Genomic DNA, 12,656 nt, shown 5'->3' on the forward strand with positions numbered 1-12,656 from the left:
ATTTTAATATTTTCTATAGACATGAAGTGCCAATAATTTTCAAAATTAGACTTAACATCTTGCATTTTTCTTGGTGGGCCCATCTGTTTTATCCAGGCCAATAGCTGATTCAGCCCAAGTAAATTACAGTCTTCTTTACTATCATAGTCAATTCCCGGTCATGCTCACTTTCAAACACTCAGCACAAACTTACTGAACAGCTACTGTCTACTGCACACCAGGAGCCTTCATGCTGAACTCTGCTTCTGAGAGTATGATCATTATCCAGTGGCCCTGTTTGTATTAGGTCTCTTCAAATATTTCACTCTAGCAATGAATTTATTTTGCTTGCAAGGCTAGGCTTAAGTAGAATTATGAATGGGTAAATAACCACAAGCATAGCCTATTTCTCTCCCCACGCACATGTACCATAAGTACTTATTTCTTATTACCACCTTGGTAAGCTCATTCTCTTTCAGATGTTCAGCCCTTGTGGTCTCTCATTCCACATTCCTATCAAGTTTTCTTTGATCACACCTTTATATTTCATGACTAACATAGATCAGCTCTAAATCTATTTTAAAATACATCACACATATCTTTCCTGCACTTGTGAAATCATACTACACATCTTACAGCAAGACTGCCACTGATATTTTACTGCTTGCTAAGGGTTTTTCAAGCTTAGACAAATTTCCCCAAACATTATATAAACTTTTCAATTTCTTCAATATGCTTTTTATCATCCAAAGCATGGTATCAGGTTTATATCAGGCCCGCCTTTAAATAATTCTTATTAGTTAATCAATAAAAAAGATTTTTAATTTCTCAGTGGTCACTATGTCCCACCTAGTTGAGGCCATACCACCTCCTTGCATCTCTATACGACCATAGGTCTCCCTTCTAGGATTGTCATCCAGAGAGGGACGACATCCTAACACCTAGCTTTTAGAGTTGCTCATTCTAGTCCACCATTTGGGGGTTTGACGAGCTCTTGGTGAGTTTGCAAAGAGGCTGGAAAGGCACCGAAATCCGTGGGATTTCCCAAGCTACTTGATGTTTGCTTAATGGGATTTGATTTGTTAAGGATTAATAACTTTAAAGTGGGCTACTTTGTTTAAAAATACTTTGTTTTTTTTTTTTTAAATAAAGCAAAGTCATCTGTGACACCACATGAAAAAAACCATGCAGGCCGTTGTTCAACTTAATGAGCTATATTTTATATTTTGTTTATCTGAACTATGGTAGTAGGTAAACATTAATTTATTGACTACTATGGGTCAGATACTGTATTAGCTAGAGAAACCAGAGAAATAAATACATTATTCAGTCTGTCTTCTGGGATCGCATAGTTTATTTATGGTATGTGTGTGGGGGGAGAGAAATAAGCAATTATAATATAGGATTGAAGAGATGGTGAGGTAAACCACCTAAATAGTGCACAAGGGACATAACCCAGACTCAGCGTGATAGGGGTAAGAAGGGCTAAAAAGAAGACTTCATAGAAGAGGTCAAAGATGATACTTCAAGGATAAGGAGAATCGATTGGGTAAAGAAGCGCTAAGGATATGTATTGCTATTTTTTTCTGAGAGTAGAAAATACAAAGGATATAAAAATAGGAAGGATATAAAAATACAAAGGATATAAGGAATAATAATACAGTTGAAGAACTGCAAGTAGTCCTGTATGGCTGGAGCCACAAGAAGGAGAAGCAAGTGGTGATAAATAAAAGGATAGTGATAAAGAGTCCAGATTATAAAGAGTTTTCTATGTTATATTGAAGAATTGACATGCACAATCATTTGAGTGACATTACATTAGTCCTTATCAAATATTTAAAGAATTGAATAATACATAATGAATTACATATGGGCCCAGGTGACTATAATGTTTTCTGTTATCTAACCTATTTAAACAATTGGTCAATATATGGAATATATATTTGGTTTTTAAAAATTATTTATGTATTTATCTTTAAACTATTGGGGTAATGAGAGAGGAGGTTATTCCAATGGCAAATGCTAACTTCATTGATTGAAATGGGAAACATAAACCACATAAATAATTACCATTTTTACTTAGAGAATATGACTATTTTTAGGTACTACAAGAAAAGATATTTGAAAAAGTGGGAAGAAGAGAGAATGACATAGTAGAGTTCATGTCTGGTAAGAAGAAAATGGAAAAAAACCCTCATTACTGTGCATTAAGTTTCTAAATCAAGAACTCACATTTTCTTCTAGATTTCTAAATTTAGTAATATTCCATTCTTAATTTCCTTGTCTGTTCAAAACAAGCACTATTGTTTCATATTTTATGAGTATGTGCTCCTTTTCATAGTCTATTTACAGTAATATGTAAGTCACAGGGCTGCATTATTCTCGGATGTGTGCTAAGATATTTTTCCTCCAAATTTGCCATTTCGCAAATGTTTCATATTTAAACATAATGAATTCAGGTACATTGTGAAATAAATGTTGTGTTTGTCAGGCAAATACACCTCAATTTTCCATGTACATCTAATCTCCTATGGAAAAAATAGAAATAAATAACAAAAATATAATATTGAATATTGTTTTATCCAAATTACTCCTTTGAATAAAATGGCTGTATAGCATTTAAAAATTCAGAAAGCGACATGAACCTAGAACTTCTCACAATAGCTATTATTGTAAAAAAAAATATTAGCATGAACAAATTACATTTTAACTAGAACTTTATTGATCAGTAAATGCTCTAAGGATAATGTGATTAAAAATAATACTTTGAAACTGTTATGAGCTGTATATATTAATATTTTCTAACCAAATAATTCCACTTCTTAAAATAATTCTAAATGCAGGATTTAGAATTATTTTGCATTTGATATTCTCTTTGTTTGAAATGTTCTTCATTGAGATACAGTTGATTGTTTCCTTCCACCTTTATTTAAATGTCACATTCTTGATTCCCTTTCCTGATCACTTCGTTTAAAATTGCAGCCCATCACTTCCCCCTTTTCTGCTTTACTTTTCTCCCATACGACTCACCACTAACATGCTATGTATTTTACTTGTTTCCTATTTGTCTCCTATTGGAATATAAGTCCTATGAAGACAAGTATCTCTGTTTCACTGCTCTATTTCTAAAATCTAAAACAGTGCATGGCAAACAATGGCTTATGTTCTGTTAGCGAATAAATATATTCTTTCACAGCAATGTTCTTTATGACTATTTTATTTAAGTAGCAAAAAAAAAAAAAAAAAGCCTTAAATGTGTAAGAATGAAGGCATGGTTAAGTAAACTGAATAGCTCATTTACATGATGGAATATTATGCAAATATTAAATGTTTACAAATATTCATAAAATGCAGAAAAATACTTATATTAAAATGCTATTTTAAAAGAAGGCATTTATATTTGCATAGACTATGATTAAGCTACATGAAAAGAAACGGAGGCAGCAACAAGCGGAAAGAGGTTTCTTTTTTTTTTTTTTTAGGTGAGGCAATCCTTGGTTGACCTCACAGATTGCAAGGATCTTGTCAGCTTACAATCCCTTATTTTTTAATTTTTTACACCTTCAGCACCTGGCCTTTCTAGGTGATCTCCCATCCAAGTATTAATCAGGTCCAACTCGACTTAGCTTCCGATATCAGACGGGATCGGGCTTGTTCAGGGTAGCATGGCCGTAGCCAGAAAGATTTCACATGGAAGCAGTAGTTGTGTTGGAATGGGTAGGAATGAGGGCCATTTGTTTTTCTCCACTTTTTCTATTTTAAATTTTGTATAATTAACATGGTATATCCACAGAGAAATTAAACTAATCAAAAGAAAATGCCTTGAGAATGTAATTAGTTGGTTAGAACATTGTCATTGAGTATGATTTTGTTCATAGCAAGAAATGGTGGGAATATTTCTAAAAATTTACACATCTGTCTAAGAGAATGATAATGTCAGTCCAAGAGAAACATAATCAAGCATAAACCTATTATTTTAGTCTAAGGAAAATATTAATTGCTATTTTTGAACCAATGAAATGTAGGAACACTCTGCTATGCAGTTTCATATGGTTAAGAAAAATACAGTGGTCATATATCTTGGGTATTCGCTCAATAGCTGATTTATCATAGCATTTTATCTTTCCATGAGGAATTCTAGCCTAAAGAAGCAATAATTAAACTGATAGTTTATTTGCAAAATATGTAATTCCAATCTTTAAGTGCTTAAGTAGGTACTTTTAAGCCAACTTATTAGGGATCTCTTACTAACGACAATGAAAATAGTACCCTACATTCCAATGCACTCTTTTTTTTCCTCTTTTTTTCCCTTTCCAAGATATTCTAACATACGAAATCTCTTTACTTTTGAGGTAAGACATGGGTTTGTGACACTTCTCTGGAAATATGAAGTGGCAGGGTAGTTTTCTGGTTTTTGTTTAAATATTATTAACCTCAGGCTTAGACTTATTCAGCAGAAAATAGCTGGTTAGCAGCCAAATGGACAGTGATCCATTTCCAGTCAATGGCCAATACTCAATATAATACAGTCCATTTATTTGATACTACAAATGTATTATCTGGGAATGTAAGCACTGGGGATACTTTCATAGTTGGGAGAAAAAATGGCCACATGGGGCAAAGGTCAAATCTGAGCCATGTCTATGAATATCATCTTTTGTTACTGTTAATAAGAGACTTTATTACTCAATCTAAGATCAGTGTTGAATGGTGGGAGTGCAGGTGTGCAGATATGGGGGTTGTGTGTCTGTGTGGACTTCTGTTGCTATCCTATATTTAAAAGCAGGTAGAGACTAGGAGAGAGAATGTGGTTATGCGAGAGGTAAGGAAAAAAGAATGAGAGTGATAGAGAAAAAGGGGGAAGGGAGGGAGGGACTCAAATACTAAGAGATAAAAATGAATGCTAATCAAAGCTTCTAAATGTGTTATCTGGGAATACCAGGATGCCAAAATCATCTAGTAGTAAAATTTATTCTGATTCCTTCATCACCATGAAATTTTACCTTTATTTTTAGAAGTCTTTCTCTCCAAAATCCAAGTCTGTATCTTTATTTTCAATCATTTAACTATGGAGGAAAATGACATATCTGTTTGAGCTTTTCAGGAAAATGACTAAATTATAAATTGGGGATCGCTTGTACAATAAAATGCCTATAATCTTTCAGTTTCCACTGATATTTATATATCTTACCCTAACATAAAGAGACATCCAAGAATGCTGAAAGGAAGTACCTCTTTTGAGCCTTGAATTTCTACTAGAGAGTTAATGAACTGCAGTCAAATAGTTTATGAACATGACTCCTCAGTTCTAAGTTAAATGGGAACAGGCATATTTATAAAGATTATGCACAAGAAAAAAAAGATTTGGGAAGAGGCTTTACAAAACAAACATGTATTTAAAAATACTATTAGAAATTGAACACAGATTCAGGAAAATTGTGAAGTTGTTGAATAGGGACAAATCTCAGTTGCTCTAAAGCTGATGATTAAGCCTTTAGCTAATGACATTCTTCTAGACTATGTTACTGGAAGCTCAGTTGTGCCTTTTAGTTCTCGTCAGAGCTAGGAGGGAAAAAAGAGGAGGAGATGAAATGTAAATCAATTTACTTCCTTGTTCCTAAAAGTTGTGATGGAAAACTAGATGGGAGAAGACACTGGAATAATTGCCTATAATATCGTTTGGGACCATTCAGTGCACGACAGATCCCAAAGCACTGCACATAAGGATGTAGGACTTAGGTAAATGTAAGATGATTGTATTTAAGAGAACTTCTTTCAGATTTTTTAAAAGAATGCTTAGCCAAGTCTGTAGACATAGCTGTAGAAGACTCAGATCCTTTAAATGGTAAATGAGTCCCCAGACACTTGTATTCCTGAAAGCTAAGGGACGTGGAATGTTTTAATCTACTTTATTCCCAGGATTAGCTGGATTTTCAGCATATACTAAAGAGGGCTGATTTTCTGAAAATAGCAGATATTCAAACAAACTAAAGAAATATGGATTTGGCAACTTTATTGACAATACTCATTACTACTGATTATACAACGAGTGAGCTTCTTAATAAAATTACCTCATTAAATCCTTACAATAATGCTACTATTTTGCCCATTTTACAAATGGGTTTAGGGTTGTAGTCCTAGCTTGGCTAGTAATTAGCTAGATCTTAGATAAATTGCATCCTGTTTTTCCCCCTTTCCCTTCTATGTATAAATGGATATACCTTAATTATGTCATAAGGTTATAATAAAAATTAAATGATATAAAGAAATAAGGATTTTGAAATAGCAGAATTTGGTGACATATAAGTGAAAAAAAAAAGCACTGGTTAATAAAGCATCATAAGCAAAAGGAGAAGGAAATAAAATAATCAGAAATGACAAGAATTTAGTTATATGTTCATTAGAAATATTACACTTACAAGAATTCTGTTCATTAGTTGGGGTAAAATCACTTGTAAATATGTAAACTGTGATCTAAGAGCACTAAATAAACACCAAATGATGGTAATGTTGATTAATGAATTAAAATCAAATTCACATATTTCTAGGATGTTTCCTACCTGTGACACTGTTCCCACCGAGAACATATGAATGTGAGCTACCTAAATCAATACGGAGCATAACCTTAGAAATACCTTTTGAACATGTATGGGTATTTGGGATTGTCATAATAATTGGGGAGCACTGCTGGTGGGTAGTGGGCAAGCGTGCTAGACATTCAGTTGTGGACAGGATGGTCCACACGATGTCTGACTGCTCTTTATCCTACGTGACTTTCAACTGTCCTTTTATGACTAAGGTAAATATAGTAAAGAAGAAGTACAACTGCATACCAAGTTTCTTTTGACTTTTAGTTTTCTAAGGAGTTCTTAGAGATACCAAATCAATCAGAGTTATAACTTCATGGCAAGCTTACGATTCTAAATTTTTGTGGTTCTAACAGCAGATAAAAAGAAGGTGCAAACCACTTCCTACACGGCCTCAGAGTAGAATGACAGGACAGAAGAAAGAGCATTCTGTTTGTTCAGAAAGGATACATCTTAGAACTTATGAAATGATCTAGTGCGAGGGGTCACAGATGCTAGAGCGGTAATTTAAAAAATACATTTTTAGAATGATACAGCTATCGGTAACAAAATATTCACTTGGCAGTAGCTCCAATAATAGGAACATTATTATTCACCCGGCAAAGAGTCTAGAGGTACAATATCTCAACTTTCTGCTCTGCCATCCACATCTTTTCTATGCCTCTCTTAACGATTAAGGATGTCTGCAGTAGTTACACACAACGTATCATCCCATCCATACATCCCAGAGGAAGAAAAGAAACAGAGAGACAGATATTTCTCCCTTACAGGTCTTTCTTCTCTTTTCAGGGGAAAAATGATTTCCAAGAATCTCTTTGGAACAATCTCTTTATATCCTATAAGTGTCCCGCACTTATCCTGCATCTGAAATTGGCTAAGGGAAAGGGGATTACCACTGACAGAATACTCATAATTCATTCTCCAGGTTTGGGCATACTACTGCCTGCACAAAACTGCATTCTTTGGGTTTTTCAGCAAAGAAATATGGGAAGCAATTGTTGAACCTATGGGTATGCTACAGTTTTTTTAGCACTGAGATTTTAGAGATTCCAACGATTTATTTCTAAATTCATGGAAGAAAGAGAAGGAAGTTGGCACTTCTTTCTCTCATTTTCTGCCTTGTTGCTTTAAATACAGGGAAGCAAGTTGAGTGAATTTTTCAGAAAATGGAATCATATTGATTGTAAACTCTTAAGAAAACCTGATCCAACAACCAGGAGATCTGAGTCTGTTATCAGTTAGTTATGGCCTTGAGTATATCACTAAGGCACAGTTTCCCACCTAAAAGGAAGAAAGATTGAATTTGATAAATCACCAGGCGGTCATCTCATTTCAAGTTTCTGTAAGGTTTTGAATCTGCGGCTAAGTTATACATGAAGGTTTGCAAACTAAAATAATTTTAGAAGCACTTTTGTAACTAAAAGCCAAACCAAAAATGCCCTATTGGTCGTAAAGAACTAATGTGGCTTACAAACAATTTATTTTAAGAAGAAGAGAGTAGTTAGAAAAGATTCAAACACATCATTCATATTTATATCTTAACTAGTGTAATTGCCTTCACATACTTTATGGTGAACCTATCCAGAAAGAATGTTTTTTTCAGTAAGTCTTCCCCAAAAAATGTTATGAAGAGGTCTGGAAAGGAAAGAGTTCTGAAGTAAAAATAACTTTAGAAGGGGCTGGATTAATCACACTTAAACAGATTTCTTTGAATGTCTTGAATGTCTTGGAGGATTTACAATGCTAAAGTTCATTGTGAATCTCCTGAATGTCTGAATGTCTTGGAGGATTTACAATGCTAAAGTTCATTGTGAATCTCCAAAAGAGACATTACAAGCACTGTGATACCACAACAATCCATCTGATAACCAAGAAGGCTACTAAGTAACTAACAGGCAGGTAGTGTACACGGTCTAGGTATGCTGGACAAAGGGATGATTCATGTCCAAGGAAGAATGGGGTGGAACGGCTCAAGATTTCATCATGTGACTGAGAATGGCATGCTTAAAACTTACAAGTTATTTATTTCTGGAATTTTCCTCAATATTTTTGGACTGCAGTTGACCGTAAGTATCTGAAACCATGGAAAGTGAAACCATGGATAAAGGAAGACTACTGTATTATTTACCTAGAAATACATCTTGCTTCCTGGAACATACTAGAAATGGTGAAAAGAAAGAACACAGAAGATTTAGGGGCAACTACTAGGCGGCAAGCAACTACCTGGCTTGATGTGTAAACACGTCATCATCTGCCAATGAACATGCAGTACCAGAAGTGACCTTGGAATTTCAAATATCTAAGAACCAGGAAGAGTGGAAAAGAAAGTTCAAGATATAACCTTACTCCTACAACCAAGTTTTAAATAAATAATAATAATTATTATTATATGAAATATTTGTTAAGCAGACGCTCAGGCTTAGACATCTTAAATGACCTCTCAAGTTCTTGAGAACTTTGACCAAGTTACGGGGAGTCTTTTTAGAGTGCTAATTTATGTGTGTCATGGGTGGGTGGAAGAAGACATTCATAGTTAGCAAAGCAAAAGGATATAAAATGACAATGGATTGGTATAGACACACTCAATTTGTCTACAATGATTTTCATTTAAAATTCTTTTACAAACTGGGATGTTATTTGCCATTTAACAGTGATTTAATATCTCTTTACTGTTACACCTTTCCAATAATCAATAGTTTAAGTTAAAAAAAATTAAAGATAAATTTCCTTGAATTTGTAGTCTTTCCAAGCTACCCAACTAGACGACATTGCCATCTAGTGGCCTAAACATACTACAACCACCACTTTTGGGGTGGGGGCAGGGGTGCTAACTTAGCTCTGAGGGGTGTGTCTGGTAGATGCAGTGTTGATAGTGATGTTGAAGCCACACCAAGATCATACCAACTCATCTAGAGCAAACGTGCTTATTCAGTTAGAGAACTCGCTCTGGCCCCAAAGCTTTACTAGCTTCACAGAGGAAAAAGTACCACCACCATTGAAACAAGGTTTTGATCGGCCTCACTTATTTCCTTTTCTCTGAACTTTCAAGATCCATTTCTCACTTCTTTAGTCACCAACAGCTTGAAAATATTTTTCAAACCTTCTCTCATCTTTATAATAAGGATGTTACCCTAAATCACCATGACCAGGTAAAAGAAGTAGGTATTGGCTTGCTAATGATGGTAAAGAACTCCCTAGGGATGAATGAAAGGTACAAGGAACTCCACAGAGAGTCAGTCTAGCCTTAATGGAGATCTAGAATTTGCCTTAGAATGAGCAAGCAAGGGCTAGGCTTTGGTCTAAACAAGACAAAGATTTAAGAGACAGGAATAGAGGAAAAAGCTGACAAGAGTGGAGCAGATGCAGCTTCACCTGAGTTTCCTAGTATTTTAGAGATGAATACTCTTAGTAAACATCCCTGGGGGCCTTTTCAGTTAAAATCAGATACTCACTGCTTCTCCTGATTTACTGGAAGGCTTATGTAATCCTTTGCATCTGCAACCAGGTCTCTTATGTCGAAACATGTCGAAAAGGCTTGGAAGGGCATGGAGAACCATGCCAAGGACTGGACCATTATCAGAACACCAATGATGGATTCTTGCCAAGCCCCATCTCTGACCCTGCACAGTTAAGATCATGACGGATGTGAGAGTACAAACACAACAGCCATTAAGTCTTTCTAACCCCATTTTTGACAAAATAAGGATGGAAACACAAAAACATGGGTTTAGATTGGTTCGAAATAAAGGAACAGTGAGAAAGCTGAAAGAGGCAGTTCTCAAACATCCAAATATGTGCTTCTTCAAAATTTGCATCAGAGCCTGACTCATGCCCATGCAAACGGATCTTAGCTCAAGTTTGTGTCAGAAAAATCTGGGACACACTTACTTCCCCTATGCAAGTCTTCTAGGAAAGCAGCCGTTTGTTCTTACCTGTAATAAAAAGAATCTCCACTGCAATGTCACTGACCGTTGTGCTCCTAGTCGTGGATAGGTCATCATTGCCAATAAAGCAAACGTTGTAAGGAACGGTCACGGCAACATAGAACGTCGCCAACAGAATAAGCCAGTCCCAGCCAGCTTTAAAAGTGCTAAAATGCAAAAGTATAAATTTGGACCTTTTCGCATCGGAAACTTTATACTCCGGAAATGCTGGTTTATCTACAAAAACATTCTGTGAATACAGAGAGAAAAAAGAAGAGAAGGGGGATACATTAGAAACAAGAATCACACGGCCTTAAACACAGTACTGTGAAGAGGATCCTTCATACATACAATGTCAGTATACTTTACAAGTGACTTTAGAAGTCGGTGATGCAGAAAGTAGAGGCATGTATACTAAAACTGAGCTGAGATCTTTGTTTCAAGCAATAGAAATATGCAGCTTAATCTTGAATGTTAAGTGAGTAATCCAGACTTTGTTCATTAAAAATAAAAAGATCATTACCTAAAATGTCACCCCAAAACTTCCACAGTTGCAAGTATAATCCTACACACGTTCTGAGCACAATGATATATTTCTATTCTTATTGTCATGGGGACATTCCATATACTTATAGTTTTGAGATGATAGTCATCGGCTAAAGAATACATTTGACCTGAAATTCTTCTAATGACAGCAAAGGTACCATTTTTTTTTCCATAAAGGATAGAGATAGATGATCAACATTATATTGTAAACAACTATTTACATTTCTTTCAAAACATAAACAGGTTGTGCTAACACTTGCATTTTTGCATTGTGGTTTTTGGTGACATTTCAAGTTGGGAACCCAAATCTCATAATCTTGATTGAAATGAATTCATTCTGACCCTAACTAGCTCTTGTTAAAATGGCTAATGAGAAACGGTCACTTAAGAGTTACTACTCAAGTCATGGGAGGAGAAAGGCAATGTTCACTGCGTAGCTGATTAAATGCAGAATAGCTGAAATTTTCATAACTGCAAAAGCACTTCACTTTGAAAACAGTCCAAATTGATGAACTATTCTCCTTAATGCTATGAGACAAAGGGAGGCCCAACAATAGAATGTGTGGAAATTTGACAAGCCTCTGATCAGATACTTGTAGACCTTGCTTTGACCTCAATTAATGAGAAATATAAGATAAGTAATGGAAACTTAAATTTGAAAGTTAAATTGAATGAACAAAACAGTCAAAAGTTCTAGAATACATGTTACTTGCAGGTCACAGTGTTTTCTTATTTCAGTCATTGAAGGAAGAACAAATTAATGTGGTATGTTCAGGGATTTCTGAAGCATTTGTGGAATCAAGAAAGGTTCAGAGCAATTAGGAACACTTGGTTCTTTAGTAGTGACTACCAGTACCCAAATGTTTCTTCCACCTTAATATTAAGGCACCCTTTATCTTGCATGTTTTCTTGGTAGGCATTCCCAACACACGTATCTAACTTCTTGTTCATATTCTCACTCGACTCACACAGGAACCTCATAATGCCAGGATTTCATGGTGAGGAACTGCTCCACTACTCCCAGATTGTTCTTTGATGTCTATCTCTCACTGCATCTATGTTCCATTTAATTCTCTGATACTTGCCCTGCCTCCTTTGCCTCATTCTCTGGTTTTTAGGAACAAGTTCCAAAGATGGATTTTGGCATAGAACTGAAAAAAGGAGAACAAAGTACAACTGTTCTGCTTCTCATCGAAGGTTAGGTTGGTGTGTAGGAGAGAGGATACATAAGTATTAATTCCTTCAAGGTCGGTAAGCATTTCTACTTATAATAGGACATGATGGGTTCTAAAATAATTTTTTTCAAATACTGCAATAAGACATTACCAGTAGACATGGGCTCAATGTCTATTCAAATAAGTCTTTTCCTATTGTGTTACAGAAATAAAAATTTTACCTTATTTGAGGGAGAAGCCAGCTCTAGGAGTAAGGGTTGGGAAAAGTCAAAGGGTAAAACATTTTCTTGGATTATGTTTATTATAATAAATGCTAGTGATGCTGATGTGAAAGGTCAGCAATATATTAGTTACATCCATAAATCATAAAATAAACCTCACTATTTCATTTTAAGGGCTACTTAAAACGTATTCTTTAAAATTATTTTAAAAGATACTGAGACTAC

The 12,656-nt window shown here is 35.1% G+C and overlaps 1 protein-coding gene across 1 annotated transcript in view; it reads right to left on the bottom strand.

The window, feature by feature from the left end:
• The window catches only part of KCNH8 (potassium voltage-gated channel subfamily H member 8), a 306,005-nt gene that overhangs the window by 130,276 nt on the left and 163,073 nt on the right, over positions 1-12,656 (bottom strand). Inside the window, exon 5 of the mRNA XM_039836783.1 lies at positions 10,499-10,739. Coding sequence (XP_039692717.1) covers positions 10,499-10,739 — 241 coding nt within the window. The remainder of the gene's footprint in view (positions 1-10,498; positions 10,740-12,656) is intronic.

This window comes from Pteropus medius, unplaced genomic scaffold, assembly GCF_902729225.1.
Source record: "Pteropus medius unplaced genomic scaffold, Ma_sr-lr_union100, whole genome shotgun sequence".
In the NCBI taxonomy this organism is placed as follows: Eukaryota; Metazoa; Chordata; class Mammalia; order Chiroptera; family Pteropodidae; genus Pteropus; species Pteropus medius.